General features: G+C 32.9%; 1 protein-coding gene across 1 annotated transcript; it reads right to left on the reverse strand.

Moving 5' to 3' along the window:
- Positions 1-13,046: 13,046 nt before the first annotated feature.
- Positions 13,047-13,888, reverse strand: LOC111365786 (AT-hook motif nuclear-localized protein 16-like). The gene has a single exon (XM_022986309.1). It carries the CDS (start codon positions 13,837-13,839, stop codon positions 13,141-13,143), a length of 699 nt encoding a protein of 232 aa, XP_022842077.1. The 5' UTR covers positions 13,840-13,888; the 3' UTR covers positions 13,047-13,140.
- Between the last annotated feature and the right edge of the window lie 2,028 nt (positions 13,889-15,916).

Below are 15,916 nucleotides of genomic sequence, written 5' to 3' on the forward strand. Positions count from 1 at the left end.
TAAATACTAAAGGATGGAATGAAGAACATACAGGAATAGTTAAATCATTAAAAGAAGAATGTAAAAATTTATCAAAATTAAGATTACCAGATGAAAAAAATAATTTGATTGTTAATACTGATACCTCAGATAAATATTGGGTAGCAATATTAAAAATAGATCTTAATAAAATTTGTAGATATTTAAGTGAAACCTTTAACCAAGCAAAAATAAATTATACTACTCATGAGAAAGAATTACTAGTAATTATTAGAGAAATAAAGAAGTTCTCATTATTCTTATTGTCCAAAAAATTTATTGTTGAAACTGATAATTCTCAAGTTGCAGAATTAGTTAGGAATAAATTACCATCAGAACTCCAATACAGAAGGCTCCATAGATGGCAAGCTTATTTAGCATTTTATAATTTTGATATAGTCCATATTAAAGGAATTAATAATTTTCTTGCAAATTTTCTCAGCAAAAATATAGAATTTGCTGATGGATAAAGACAAGATCATGGAATTATACCAATATATCCTACATATACAAAAAAGGACAAATTTTCTTAGAGAAGAATCCGAAGATATAAATTCTGGAGCAACCCAGATCTCAGAAATGTTCAACTCAAATATAAAAATACTGTTGAATATCACTACTGAGCATCAAAAATATGTCATAGAACTCAAAAATCAAGTTGATGCTATTGCAGTTCAACTAAAAGATATACTATCTGAGACAGATATACCAAATAGCTCAAAAATGAGTTTTCCAAATCAATATCAAACGGGGATAGTTGGAAGCAGTAATGGACCCAGACGTGACAACATACCAACTGATAATAAAGGAGATTCCATTTCTGAATCATCAACCAAGAAAATTATGTTACATGGAGATAAAAGAGATAGCAAAACAATCAACATCATAGACCAAGAAGATAAAATCCCTTTAGATCCAAAAGAAGAAAAATATACCGAAATAGTCAAAATCGCTTATGAAATAAAAATGTGTGATTCATATTTCATTTTTTCGGGAAATAATGCTTACCCCAAAATAACAGTCATAGAAGGAGGTGACCCTTCATTTATAAAAATTATGGCAGATTATGGATTCATGGATTTGATATATCCATGAAGAGATTTTATTGAAATTTCGAAGCTTGATGACATATTCATTAAAGAAGTATCCAGATTTGTCAGAGAAAGAAAAATATTTTTGAAATTCTGTTCAGTAAGTCCAGAATATGATGGAGTTGTTTATTATCCAGCTGAACACATAATCTCAATTGGATATGTTGCACCCAATTTTCAAATTGATGTTACAGAGAATAATAGAAAAGTCTCAATAGTGACAAAATCACGGATCAGATATAGAAGAGCACTTGGAATTAAAGTCATTTACAATATTGCCAAAAATTTGTTTGATAAAAAATTCTCGTGCTTGTGCCAATATGAAAATTGGATGCTGGTATCCAATGGAGGATATGCAAAATCAGAAATTTTAAAAAACTATATTACAAGATTTGATATACATTAATTTCCAGGATGTCCTACCACTATAAAAAAATCTTGCCAGCTAAGGGAGTGCCCCAACTGCATGTGAAGAAATGAAAGAAGAAGACAAAGCATCTTTTAACAAGGTGTATGAAAGACAATAACACTACATGTGAAGACATTGAAGATAAAGAGCAATAATAATAAAAATATGCTCTTTGGATAGAAAAGTTGAACCAACATGTGAAGATGTAGGCCCATGGAAAAAAATAGAGAGGTAAGAGTGTCTTTGTTGATGTAATCAATGATATAATAGTCTCATAAACTTGTATAAATAGAGACATTACCATAGAAGAAGAGATCATCCTATTTTGAAATCTCGAGTTGTAAGTAATAGCACATTCTTAGTTTGAAAAATCAGTTTTTTTGGAAATCCATTTATATCAAATAGAAGTCTTGTATAAATTCTGATAGAAATAAAATTCCAATATTTTGATATCAATATGAGTTTCTAAATCTTTTTCCCATAGATTCTTAAAGGATCTAATAGAAAGTTTCCTTCTTATTTTAGTAAAAAGAGAGTTTTTTTTAACAGAAATTTAGAATTTTATTCTTTAGAAGTTGATACAGTGAGAGCAAGTAGTTGAAATAGTAACAATTCCGTAAATGCAGGAGGCCGTTGAAGGAAGCAGTTTACAAATTCAGAGCTCGAAAGTCACTTGGTTCTAAGAATACAGGTTTAGATCAAACCTAAGGTAAAACTATTAAACTTTTGCTAAAATTAGAATGAATCTTTTTAAGATCTTAAAAGAATTACAGGGACAATTACATGATGATTATTTTGATAAATGTCAGGATATACAATTGAAAGATTAGATAATTTATTAGAAAGAATGTTAGAAGAAATAAAGAATATTATATCTCAATTAAAAAATATAAATTTACCATTTGAAGAATATGACATTTTACTTAAAAAATATGATATGTATGTTGCAAATTATTCCTATTTATTAGAGTACAGAATGATTTTATATTCAAATATCCAAAATAGAGTAAATAGAAGATAAAATTATTAAAAGATTAGGACATATGTTGTAAGATAGAAAGAATCATTTCATTAAAGATAATATAGACCTTTCCATATAAAGGAACAGTGATAGGTCAAATAGAAAAATTTCCCAATTTACATGTACAAATAGACCGTGCCAACCAAGGATTACTACTTTCCACATGAACAAGCAACTTCGTGCATATGATGGATGAGAGAGAAAAAAGGAGTGTATAAAAAAGTTTGCTTTCCTTCGTTTCTACTGTGGACAATATAATGGCAAACAATATTGCATAGAAAGGGACATCCTTATTAATTAGTCATTCACAAAAACTGATTAATTTAATTATATGATGACATAATCTAAACTATTTAATCTTTTTAAATAAAGATCTGAGTCTTAATTTTCTAGGCTGGTTCTACTGAACTATCCGCATTTGGCAAGTTTTGCTTGATTTCCTTGGCATGAGAATATTTGAGGCAGCACTCACAATGGTCTTGAGAATAGGTATCATTGGAGTAGATTCGACGTAGATATATTATAGCTTTACCTGAGAATCTTCGCGTCTTATTTTAATGGTTAATGTTGAGATTTTTCACACATTCTGCTTCCTTAATTTCCCTCTTTCCAATTAAAACAAAAAGATCTTGAACTTTTTTGTTTTGATCGTTAGTTTCCAACAATGTATTGAAAGAGAATTTTTTGACTAATTATCTTTAATATAACATTTTGAATGTTCCAATTTTCACTTGTAATTATAAGAACCTTCTCATAAAGGTTAATCTTCTTTGTGTTGCGGGTAAAATCATATAAACCCTTTTTTTCTAAAACAGTAATAAATAGAATGAACCTAAAAATAAAAAAAATAATAAAATAGTCAAGCAAACACTCAAATTTGTAGATGTTCACTACTTCACCCTCAAATGAGAATTACGTTCAGTGTTATAAAATGCATGCATATGCACGGTACATTTTCGAAACACCCTGCATATGAGGTATGCGTATGATGATGCAATCAACCCATTTTGTTGATTGGATCTGCACATTTGAACGTCAAAATATGCATGAACGCCAAAACGTGCACGCATTTGTATTAAAAATTGTGTCAACATTAGCCTAGTAAAATCCACCTGTTTTTATAACTTAAAAAAGTAAATTGAGTGAAAGAAACATCAAATTATTCCAATCACCCAATCCTATGAATTATACAGCAATCTGTAAGGTTTTGATACTTACAAAAATAAAAAATCAAAACAAATTTTTCGTAGAGATATAAACCCGCCCGAGCTTCCTTTTTCGATCTTCCTCTAGTTTTACTAACAAGTGATACTAGTAATGCACAATCTTGAATGGGTGATAGTTGTAATGATGAGAAGAATGTTAATAATGATATCTTACTATCTATAAGACGTAATAGAAATTCTCGAGTTGAAATAAATGAGCCCGATGAAATAGATTTTGCATTAGATGACATAGAAGATAACTAGCTTATATGAAGAAGAGAAAATTGAATTGGAATTTGATAAAGAGCTTGACAAGATTTAGGTTTTTAAGTCGGTGTTCGTGTATAATCTAATCGCAAGAATTTATTACCAAGTAATTATAGTATTTATGATTTTGAGCAAATATTTTTGTTGAAAATTTAGAGAATTTATATAAAGTTCAAGTAGTTGTAGCATTTATGATTTTGAGTAATACACATATATGGTTAAAAAATCAGTTTATATACAAAATATTTTATTATGAGAATATGAAGTTGAAAATGAGTTTGAGAAAAAAATAACTTTATTTTGATGGTTGTCAAATAGGGACTATGTATAAAGTTCATAGAATGCATTATTTCATCTATTTATTAGTTTAGATCATTTAAAACAATATTAAAACTTGTAAAATGCAAAATAATACATATGCTTCACATAAACACGCATATTCTTGTAATGCTTGTTATTCGATCGAAACGCATTGTCACGCATTACGTATTTTAGAACGCCCTTGGTTACATCTACTATCGTTCGAGTTTTCAATATAATGAAGCTCTCAAACACTTAAAAGTGATCAGCTTCTTAAATTGTCACACAGATAGAATATTAGCTGGCAGATAGGATTATCTAATGCATATATGGAATACAAAATGCACTTAGGATTATGCCAATGGATAACCGCGATATAGTTAAGCTTTACTAAACTATAAATTTTTTATAATTGTACGTTCGATGTCAAACTTTACGTTTTCAAATATTTCTTTATATATTTTTAGAATTAATCTATTTGTATAATTGTTGTTGACAATGATGGACGATATGTCAAAATCTGGACCATTAATTTTAAACATTTTTGAAATGGATGAATGAGATGTTGTCAAGTATGATTGTCAACCAAAATTGTAAATAATAATAATAATAATAAAGAAAAAATAAAAGAGATTGTATAAATAGCATGATTGATAGTTTTAGGGTCTCTCTTTTAATAAATTAGTAGGAGTCCACATAAAATGATAGCTAGCAACAAAAGAATGAGTAAATCCAGGAGATCGCCTATTGGCATTAGCTTGAAATAATTGCATATTTGCTTGTCTGTCTACTCAAGTCAAGAATTTCGCTCGAGCAATGCCCTTGTCTACTTCACATCATTCAATTAGGTAGAAACCTTAAAACTAAAGGGAGGATACAGCTTTCACCTAAAGTTAATGTCAAGTTGCATCCCCAACATCTTTATCAGATAATATTTGTATTTTCCTATAATGAAAAATATTTTAATTTTTTTTATTAATTAATGTTATTTACTATTTTGAATTCAACGTATCATTAATATTTTTAACAATTTATGCATATATTTTTTCTGAAACTGGAAACTCGATCAATTGATATTGTTATAGAACATCATCTCCAAGTAACGAACGTAGTGAAAATAGAAATATAGTCAATCGAGCTAAAGAGGAGACAAGAAAGCAGTTGCAAAATGCAAATGAAGCTGGACAACTTTTGCTTAGACAAACTGGTTATGATTGCTCATTATTATATTTGACAGAATTGATCAGGCATTTTTCATATTCTCCATCATGGGTTGTAATTGTCCTTTTTTTTCCTTGTATAAGTGACTTTGAGCCATTTTGTGTGTATACATAGTCCTATCTGCATTATAAATTAATCGGTACATCGATTGATCGATGTCCACAATTATTGCTTGGATGACAAGACCAGCTCAGCCCACTCTTTTAAGGTGAATCTTGATTGATTGGCATTAGAAACAAGAAAAATAATTTTCGATAGCTAATTTCTTGACACGATGGACAGTCTCTACTCTAAAAATTAAACTCAAAATCAATGTAGAGTCAACAACAATCAAATCTATCAACAACTTTGTACTCGTGTGTACGGATTTACTTCAAGCATCACGAGTCTTGAAAAAATCTAGAAAGCTTCGTCTATTATATATTATATTTATGTATTCTCTAGTATTTAGGCTCCCGTTGTAAGTGTTTATACATATATAATTTGCATAAAACACAGTCCCATGGTTTTGCTTGGTAAGATGTGTATAAACAAGGTAATATAAATAGATATTGTCCCATATTGGATGTACTATATTTCTCATCATTTAATTATCACTACATTAAATTAATTAGTACGTACTTTCGTAAACAATTGCTCGACAGGAAAATTCTGAGAACGATCAGAGTCTTATTTTTAGACTGAAGCTAAAAACCTATTCTGGGAAAGAAGTATAGCATGAAAATGGCGGTACAAAAATTTCCAGTCCTGATTTTATTAAGTAAAAAAATCCAAGCAAATAATTAAGTCAACAATTATCGAGTCTAATATAGGAGCAAACTTTAACAGCTCATCTGAAGATTAATTAGTGTACTGTGAGGAAAGACTGTACCTGGTATCCAACCACCTTCGATTGAGTCTAAACCCTAGATTCCAACAATTCATCCATCAAGATATCACTCTGTTGTGATTTGTGCAAAAATAGTGATGAATACTATGTAATGAATGAAGAAAGAAAACAAACAGAGATTTATGTGATTCAACAATTGACTTATTTATTCCAATAAACATGCGTTTCATTTTATATGAATCACATATTACAACAATCTCTACCTTGGCTTGAACTCATGGTGCTGGCTCAGATAACCACCACATCTAAAATTAATAGCCCTTTAGTGAGAAAAGACTAGGAGTGCGTTTGATTTTTTATTTTGAGGCCATTTTCAGTTTTCGGGTTTCGAAAACAATCAAAACTTGTTTGGTGTTTTATTTACAAAAATGTGATTTTGAAAAAAAAAAAAAAAAAAAAAAATCATAACACAAAACTCAAAACGACTTTTTGATATTTTGAGAAAACGAAAACACTAAAAAAGAAACTCAAAACAAGGAAATGTGTTTAAAAATTTCTCAAATTAAAATAATTAATAAAATCACACAAAACTTACCCAAATACAAATATCACTCTCCCTTTCACTCTCTCTCTCCCTCTCACTCTCTCTCTCCCTTATCATGTTCCTTCAAAATGTTATAAAATTATTTCTAAAGTTTTTAAATCAAACGCGTTTTCTATTTTTTTGTTTTGAGAAACAATTTTTCAGAATGACAAACTAAACACTTTTTCTGCAATTTTAAAATAATCCATCAAAACAGAAAATAGAAAATGAATTCAAAATTGAAAATAGAAAACAGAAACGCAAACCAAACGTATCCTAAACTTTTTATAATATTCGATTACTATCATTTGAATGACACCATCAATGAGTTTAAAAGCGACATTGTTATCTTCCAATATTTATCAACGATTCCGTAACTTATGGCTGAGTTTTGCTTTGGTGTATAACCTTGCTGTCCTCTAACAAACATCACAAAAGCTCAAAAAAATGTCTATAAAGTGTGGGCCACCACAATATAAGCCTTTATAGAATCAAAACAAGTCTAATCCCACCACAAGAAATTTCTACCTTTTTCCGATTTGAAATACATGAGTAAATGTGCGCGGTTGATTGATTCCTAGTCTCTAATCACCTCTATTCTTTTCAATCTTATTATCGGTTTGGTTGCTAATGAGATAAATTTTAGGCAATTCAAACTATGTTAATTTGTCACAAACAATCACAGTACAAAATAATTGTTTTTCCATTATTCGCGGTAAAAGACTGTACTAATTTTCTCGTTTATGTGCTTTCCAAGCATCTTCTAATTTAGTGTAAAGTACTATAGAAGTAAATTTCGACTCTCCTCCCATAAAAGCTTTATTTTCATACCGATACAACATGATTGGAGTTATTCCCAGCTAACCCCCATTTTTTCGTCGGGGTGTAAACATAAAAACTATTGAAAATATTGGTACATAATTTATAGTTCGTTAATTAAAATGCGTACATGCAAATACGGATAAAGTAACCACTTATCAAAACATGGTACGTGCAAAATAATGAGCAAATCACAACTTACTCAAATGTAAAAAAATAGAAAGAGATTAAATGAAGCGAGGTAAATGAATGCAAATCTCCTTAAGATAGATTTCGACCTTGCACTTGTGCTAACGTGATCAAATGGACGTTTGTCTCTCATGATACAATGTTTCTTGCAAAATTAATATAGCACAATATTAATTTTGCTTGGAAAACCGATGCTTGACTATTTTCTGGAATAAAAGATATCAAACACGAAACTAAAAAATTATTTTAACATAATTTGGAGAAAGAAAGAATTAGAAATCATTTATATAAAATTAATTTAGAGTGTAGAAAATGGAATTAGGAGGTAACTATTTATAGATTTTCACGTGTCTCTTCGAATGGTCACATCTGTTGACACAAATTAATTCAAATCATTAGATTGCACCATTTCATATTTAATTGTGTAAATTGTATCTTATCAAAATGTTGCACCCATTACGAAATAACATCTCTTTGATATACATCATTTGTAATCAAAGAGTCGTGTTTAGTAATTTTACCCATTGGAGACTTTTCTAATTCACACGTAATAAATCATATGTATTAAATTATTAATTCCAACAAAAACCACGCCTTATTTTGTAATGGCCCCAAAAATATATAATGAGCGGTAATTCAAATATAGTGTTCACCGCCTAATATGTCTATAATAAACAATTACATGAGAGACAATGCCTCCTTGTCAATGTAGTCATCGATTCTCTTATTTTAATTTTACTTTAGGACTTTTAATTTTATTTTATTTGGGTGCTTGTAATCTATAAAATCAGCGAGCTGGGCCGGGTTGCCTTTTTGACACCTCTATGGCACTACCTAGTCTATGGTAGGTGACGAGGAGACTTGTTTCTGCTTCGGAAAATATTTTTTTCTCCCTTAAAAGATATTGAAATCCCTCTGGCAAAGAAAAGTTAACCAACATATCCAGCATTAAAACCAATGTCTGGCCTCTTGTCTCCCTTATATAGCAAGTGGGTAGGACCAATATATCCTACTTTTTGGCAATAAAGTGGCTGTATACAGATGAATGAAGATAATAATGGAATACACGGAATGCGGTTGCTTTTGCACCGAGTAAAATTCAAATGAAATCCCATATACTGTTACAAAAGAGAAGAGGTTATGTGCGTTCTTTTGTGTATATATATGAAGACAATTTTTCCTGAAAAATGTCATAGAGTTTTTCTTCTCTTTACACAAGTTTGTCTAAGAGTCTTGCATGAACGAGAAGAGAGTGGATTGCAGCCAAGGATGACTTGCCGGCTGGAATATTATTGAAATAAGTGCGAAATATTCATGAGTCGGCAAGTTGTCCTAGGCTACATTTGGCTCTCTTCTTCTCATGTGAGCCTCAGGAGATCAATCTGCAGAGATTATTGGGGCACAAGAAGTTGAATCAGCTACTTGATCACTTGAGTTAAATGTGAGTTCACACAATTTGATTTTTAGTACAATCATTTGCTTAGTGGTTCAATTTAGTATTCAAGGAGACAAAGTTGCTGGATATAAATGTCCCTGCCACTTCGTTATAGGAACTACATTTGCTTATGATAAAAAATAACTGAATTTGTTGAGATGTCTTGAAGATAATAACAGATAAAAAAGAACAGTAAATAATGCGTTGTCTTCTTCTGAGTTTGCCGACAATGATATCCTAGAGATTTATGTGCTATTCATGGGAATTTACATTCGGCAATAAGAAGAGAAAATTATAGAAACGGTAAGAATGTTAAACAATATATTTTTTTGTTTGTTTGTTTTAATAATATACAGTATTTTTTTATTTTTTTTTGTTGAAATAACCATGTAACCCAAATATATATGAAATTATTGCATAAGACTATTATTTTATGGGCACAACATGACCAAATAAATGTCCATCGGATAATCTTAGGCTGAAAAATTAATACAGCAAAATAAAAAATAAAAAAAGAACATTTTATTTATATGTTAAGAAACTTAAAAATGTGCATGGAAAAATTATGGGACGACGACCTAACTTAAAACTTCTTATAATAAAATAATGAGATACGATGAGTTTTTTAGTTGAATTAGAGGATGTAATCAATAATATTCTACAATATATCTCGTATAATGTACTAATTAACATACCTTGAAGAAGAGAAAAGATGCGTTCATTTGTTATGGACTTGTATGAGAAGAAAAAATAACAGATGATTCATATGTTGGAAAAGTATAAGCAAAATGCATGTCAAACGGGCTCTATATGATGGAAAAGCAAAAGCAAAAGGCATAGATAGCATAGTGGACTCCACAGCCTAACAAAACAAAGGTTTCTTTCTTCAAGTACTCCATGTTAGGAAACGTTAATGATTCATAAAGGTATTTTAAGCTCTTTTAATATCACTTTTGCTTTTCTTAAGCTAGCCTCTGGTGCACAATTGATATGCCTTGCTGTATATGATCTGAATTACATGCTAACACCTTTTTATTTAAAAATATTTGTCCACGGTCGTCGTACAATCCGAAATCAAATGTTAAGGTGGCTCTTTTCACAGTTTTCTTCTTGATTTTATTCATGTATCAAACTTTAATTATGGGTTTCTGGCAACTTTAATTATGCTTTTGGACAGAAAGTGGGGCTTGCGAAAGAATGTTAATCTTTTGAATAGATTTTATGTTCATCTATGTAGATGTTTCTGCATAACCTGATTTGGCCCTTTGAGTGGTTTGAAAGTTCTTTTGGCTCTTTAAAAAAATCTTTTTCAATTAGGGCACAAGAGAATATCAATCTCAATCCATATTTATATGGGGTAAAGAGAAATATATGAAGCAACTACCCTTCATCTTTCCATTGTCTTAGAGTCCTGCACGAACAAGTAGCGAGTAGATTGCAGCAAGGATGACTTGCCGGAATTGCCATCGCTTGGCAGAAAGGATGACTTGCCGGATTTGCAAGTTGTCTTTGGCTACATTTTGCTCCCTTCTTCTCATGCCGGCCTCCTGAAACCACCTAAGCTACCCAAAGAAAAAATAATAATAATAACAGCTCAGATAGAAATATCAGTGGATAGTAATAAAATTGATGGGATTTTCGTTTTTAAGCACCCATGTCTGAAAAAAGAATGATGGAGTTTTTATGTCTTTTGGCATAGAAGGACCCCGTGAGAGGTCACACAAATGAGTGGATAGTACCTATTAATTATGACGACGAGATGTTTGGGTTTCTTAATTTTTCAATTTTCAGCCCTTGGATTTATAATCTAACATTCTGCATCAAGCAATATTGGTATCTAACAATTATCTTTCAAAGGTTAATACAGCTCCCTTGACCAACACTCAAGTGTGTGAAGATCTTCCCTTCGGCTTCTCTGCCATTGCATTATATAAAAGAAATAAAGAATTATGAAGTAAATAAAATAAATAGAGGATATGACGTAGCGAAAGATTATAGGGAAGATGAGCAATCACAAAATAAGAAAACTCTCAAGGAAAATTTTATTGAATTTCAGAACCGCCGCCTCAAAGGGCTTACAATGCCTTAATTAACAAAAAAAAAAAAAACACACCTAGCAAAATTCGGAAAACAGAATAAAAAGATATTTTTCCAAAAATAGAAAAAATATGAGATAACTACTAAGATGGAAAATCCTTATTTTCAGGATCATCCTCCAACAAATGGAATATAAATCCGAATTTTATGGAAAAAGATATTGTAAAAACAAAAATTACCATAAATAGCAAAAACGCCTAAACGAGGGCCTAAACGATAGATTTTGCCCAAAATTGGCCTTGCGTCAGGGCCGAAGTGATGAAGTTTTATTCATTGGCTCGATTCTAATCGAATTAGAGTAACAATTCGCTCGATTCCAATCGAATTAGAGTAATAATTCGTCAAAAATGAACAAACCCAAAATTATCATAAAATCAAAAACCACACTTTTATGCCTTGCGACAGTCCCATTTCATCATAAACTCTAATCACTTATGTACTTCATCACTTCGGCCCTGACGCAAGGTCAATTTTGGGCAAAATCCATCGTTTAGGCTCTCATTTAGGCGTTTTTACTATTTATAGTAATTTTTGTTTTTGCAATATCTTTTTCCATAAAATTCGGATTTATATTCCGTTTGTTGAAAGATGATCCTGAAGATAAGAATTTTCTTTCTTAGTAATTATCTCATATTTTTCTATTTTTGGAAAAATATCTTTTTATTCTATTTTCTGAATTTTGCTATTTTTTTCTATTTAAGGCATTGTAAGCCCTTTGAGGTGACGGTTCTGGAATTCAATAAAATTTTTCTTGAGAGTTTTCTCATTTTGTTATTGTTCATATTCCCTATAATCTTCCGCTACGTCAGGATATGAGGTTATTATGTATCACAAAGTCTAAAAAAGTTTTAATTAAGAATCTGAAATTCCAAAGAACTCATAATATATATCCTAATGTCCAGAAGGAAATCTTAGTTTTTAATATTTAGGGTTGTGTGATAAAGCTTTTGATAAAAATTTAGTAAATTATGATAAAAATTGATGAAATATGATATTGAAAAGTGGATAAAAGTTATGGATCCAATGTAATGTGCGGTTAAAATTGAAGTTTAACATGCTGAAATGTTAATAAAATTATAGCCATGTTTTATCACACCAGCACTTATCTTTTACTTGTTCAAACTTAAGGGTAAAAATAATTTTCCACTGAACTGAATAGAATTTTCATGCTTTTGATAAGAAGGACGCCGTGTGCCCCAAATTTCAAAGGTTGTAGAAGAAAATAAATTTATTTCGATCCAATTGCTTCCAATCACTATATGATTTTAGTCCAAGAATCCTTAACTCGGTGTTTTGGTTGAGTACATTTATTTCTATTAAAGACGTCGTGCATTTTTTTTTTTATTTTTTATTTTTTATCTGTGTTCTGTACAAGAAATATGGCTCATGAGAGTGCTCATATTTCTTTCTGTTTTTTTATTTTTTTATTTTTTATTTTATTACTTTATTTTTGAACAGTAAAATACTAATGTTTATCAAATTTATTAATTTTTCAAATGTCTAGTCATTTGTATGCAGTAGATGTATATTAATTTATCAAATGAAGAATTACAAATAAAGCCTAAATATAAAAGTTTTCTAAACATTCAGTACTTTTAAATTTTCTTGACATTGTAAAGTGGAAACTTTGAAATTAGGAGCTGTTAATCTAAAGTCTCAGAGGGTACACTGCCATTTGTTTTGTTGCATCCCATATATTTCTGAGACATCAATCCGGTGGCGCCACCGGTTGTTTTCGTACTGCTGGTTATGATTGGGGGCCTCTGCAGTGGCAACAATTTCATCATCCTCTAATGGCAAGTGATAAAAATTTGCATTCATAAAAGTTGCAGCCACAATAACTACAGGTCCTGAAGCAATGAGTGCACCAACCACACTCCCTCCCACAACTTGCCCTTGAGCCCCAGCAAGGTACACCGTAAGGCCGGCCGCCACTTCCGACGGTGCTGGTGGTGGCAGAATAGACCCGAGCAACGAGAGAATATTGTACCGGCCATGGAGAGTAATGACTGATCCTGATGAAGCCGGTTGACGGATGGTGATATTGGTGGCGCAGCCTGTCGCGTTGAGTACGCATAGACCGCGCTGTTTCCGCCGGGAAAAGTTAATTAAGGTTTCATTAATATCGCAGCCCGAGTTTACTTCTATTGCATGTGCTCTTAGTGCATTAGCACTTTCCCTGGTGATGATAATTGGCGGCTTGGGTTTATTCTTGGATCCGGCTGGCCTGCCACGAGGGCGGCGGAGGGTTTCTCCTCCCTCAGCCGTGCGCGGTGCTGCCACCAGTAAATTACCTCTTTCATCGACTCGGCGACAATGGCTGCTTCCATCATCTACTTCTGCAACACCAGCCATTTCTGCACACTGGAAAAATTACCAAATGCGTGTTTAAGTAGGCAAATTGTGCAGATAAATTATGTAAGAGAGAGACCAAAAAAAAAAAAAATATTGATTAGATGATGATTAAGTAATACTAATAATATAAATTATAGCCATGAAATTTATACTTATGCTCCCTTTCCTAACTTTCAACAAATTTTTCTTTCATGTCAATTGTCTTCCCCAACAAACCCCATGATTCTATTAATTATACTTCAATGTTTAATGCACATAACTTCACCCACGTCAAAAATCCGTTGATTCCTGTAGAATATCAATAGTTTTGGTAGAGTTCTCGAGAAATCTCAATTTTTTTCTTTCAATAATCAACAAAAGATGACAAAGCTTTAATTTAGTTTATGTTGACCTCGAAAATTGGATCTTCCACGTGGCCAATCGAGAGCTACTCCACGTATTCTTCTCTGCGCATAATCAACGTACGGCCAGACGTACACGGCCGGGACCAGCGGGGATAGTGGCGGCCGTATACGCTCCGATGGTCAAGTCAAGTTCAGGTGGTTGGAACAATACCCAGAGGTTGTGCAAAATAATAAGGGGGAGGAGAAAATATATACTTGATATGGAGTGATATATAGTAAGAGTTTCATTACCTTTGCTTCTTGCCAATCCTTAGATATTTATAGGTGAGACGAACCGTTGGATGTGTGACACATGTATATATATGATGGTATGAGGCATCTGCTCATAGGCGTTAATCAGCCGCGTCTGTAGAGTGGGCATGTAACTGTTTCTCCCGAATTGAATTGACATAAAGTTGATACGTCATATCAACTAGTCTCATGGAGACGTCAAATCAATTTAAATCTTAGGGGTAGAAAGGATCTTGGCAAAGATCTCCTTCTGAAATTGGCGGCGTATCTTCTGACAGAGGTCCCCAGAGTGCACCTTGCCTCAACATCATGGGGAGGGCGCTTCGGTCAGTTATGCAGAATTGTCTGTGGCTACGCAGTGTGATAGCAGGTTGTTGACATTGGAGAGATCACTTCGGAAGCACTTCGGGTGGTGTCTAACAAATCGGAGTGCCTCGTGGTGGATGTTTCGAGGTGGTCCAGATAGGGGCGTAATAGTGGTCCCCCCAAGTCCAGGTATGAATATTTATATCATGGGTGGGCTTGCCTTTCTGACTGGATGTGTATGCCTCGGTACGTGGACCGCGACTTGTGGTAGATTGTGGGTCGATCTTCTGATTTCGCCGAAGCGATGATGTTAGGCTAATGCTCTAAAGCTTTGCTACTGCGTAAGGAAAACACTTACTCATGTGGGACTAAAGTGCTGCAAGACTGGATGATGTGATCAACACATCAATCGAGGCGATGACCTACAGTGGACTCGCGTCAGGTATGTCTAAGCTTCGTAAAGGTGAGTGAGGAGTTCATCTGTCACCGATGCTCTGACCCACAGGGGACGACGCGTTGGGAGATGGTTAAAATTTTGTAAAGCTTAGGAGGGAACGCAGCGACCTAGGCGATAACCCACAGGGGACTCCGTGTTAAGTGCGTCTAAACTTTGTAAAGTTGAGTGAAGAGCTCATCTGCTACCGATGTGCTGACCCACAGGGGACGACGCATTGGGAGATAGCTAAAACTTTGTAAAGCTTAGAAAGGAACGCAGCTATCGAGGCGATGACCCATAGGGGACTCTGCGTCAGGTGCGTCTAAACTTTGTAAAGTTGAGTGAGGAGATCGACCCGAAGCGGGCATCTGACATTAAATGATTGGACAACTGTTGCGTATTTTCAAGGTGACAGTTGGGTGCCATGCCCATTTTCCTAAAAGGCTACTGCGGCTACTTATTGTGGACGGCTGGTGGTGACCGAGGTGACGTGTTTTATGCCAGCGTGAGAGTCACAACAAGATCTTAGGCGTAGATTAAATCTGGCGTTTTATTTGAACGGTCTAGATTGATGATGCGACGGATGGACTAGATTGATTGCATTTGAATTTAACGGTGGAGATCAGCTAAAGCCTTCTATAAAAGGCGAACTTTGAGCGTCTTTGAAGCTTTTCACCTTTGTGCAAATAGAAAACTCATT

The sequence above is a fragment of the Olea europaea genome, chromosome 17 (assembly GCF_002742605.1).
Source record: "Olea europaea var. sylvestris chromosome 17, O_europaea_v1, whole genome shotgun sequence".
NCBI classification, from domain to species: Eukaryota; Viridiplantae; Streptophyta; class Magnoliopsida; order Lamiales; family Oleaceae; genus Olea; species Olea europaea.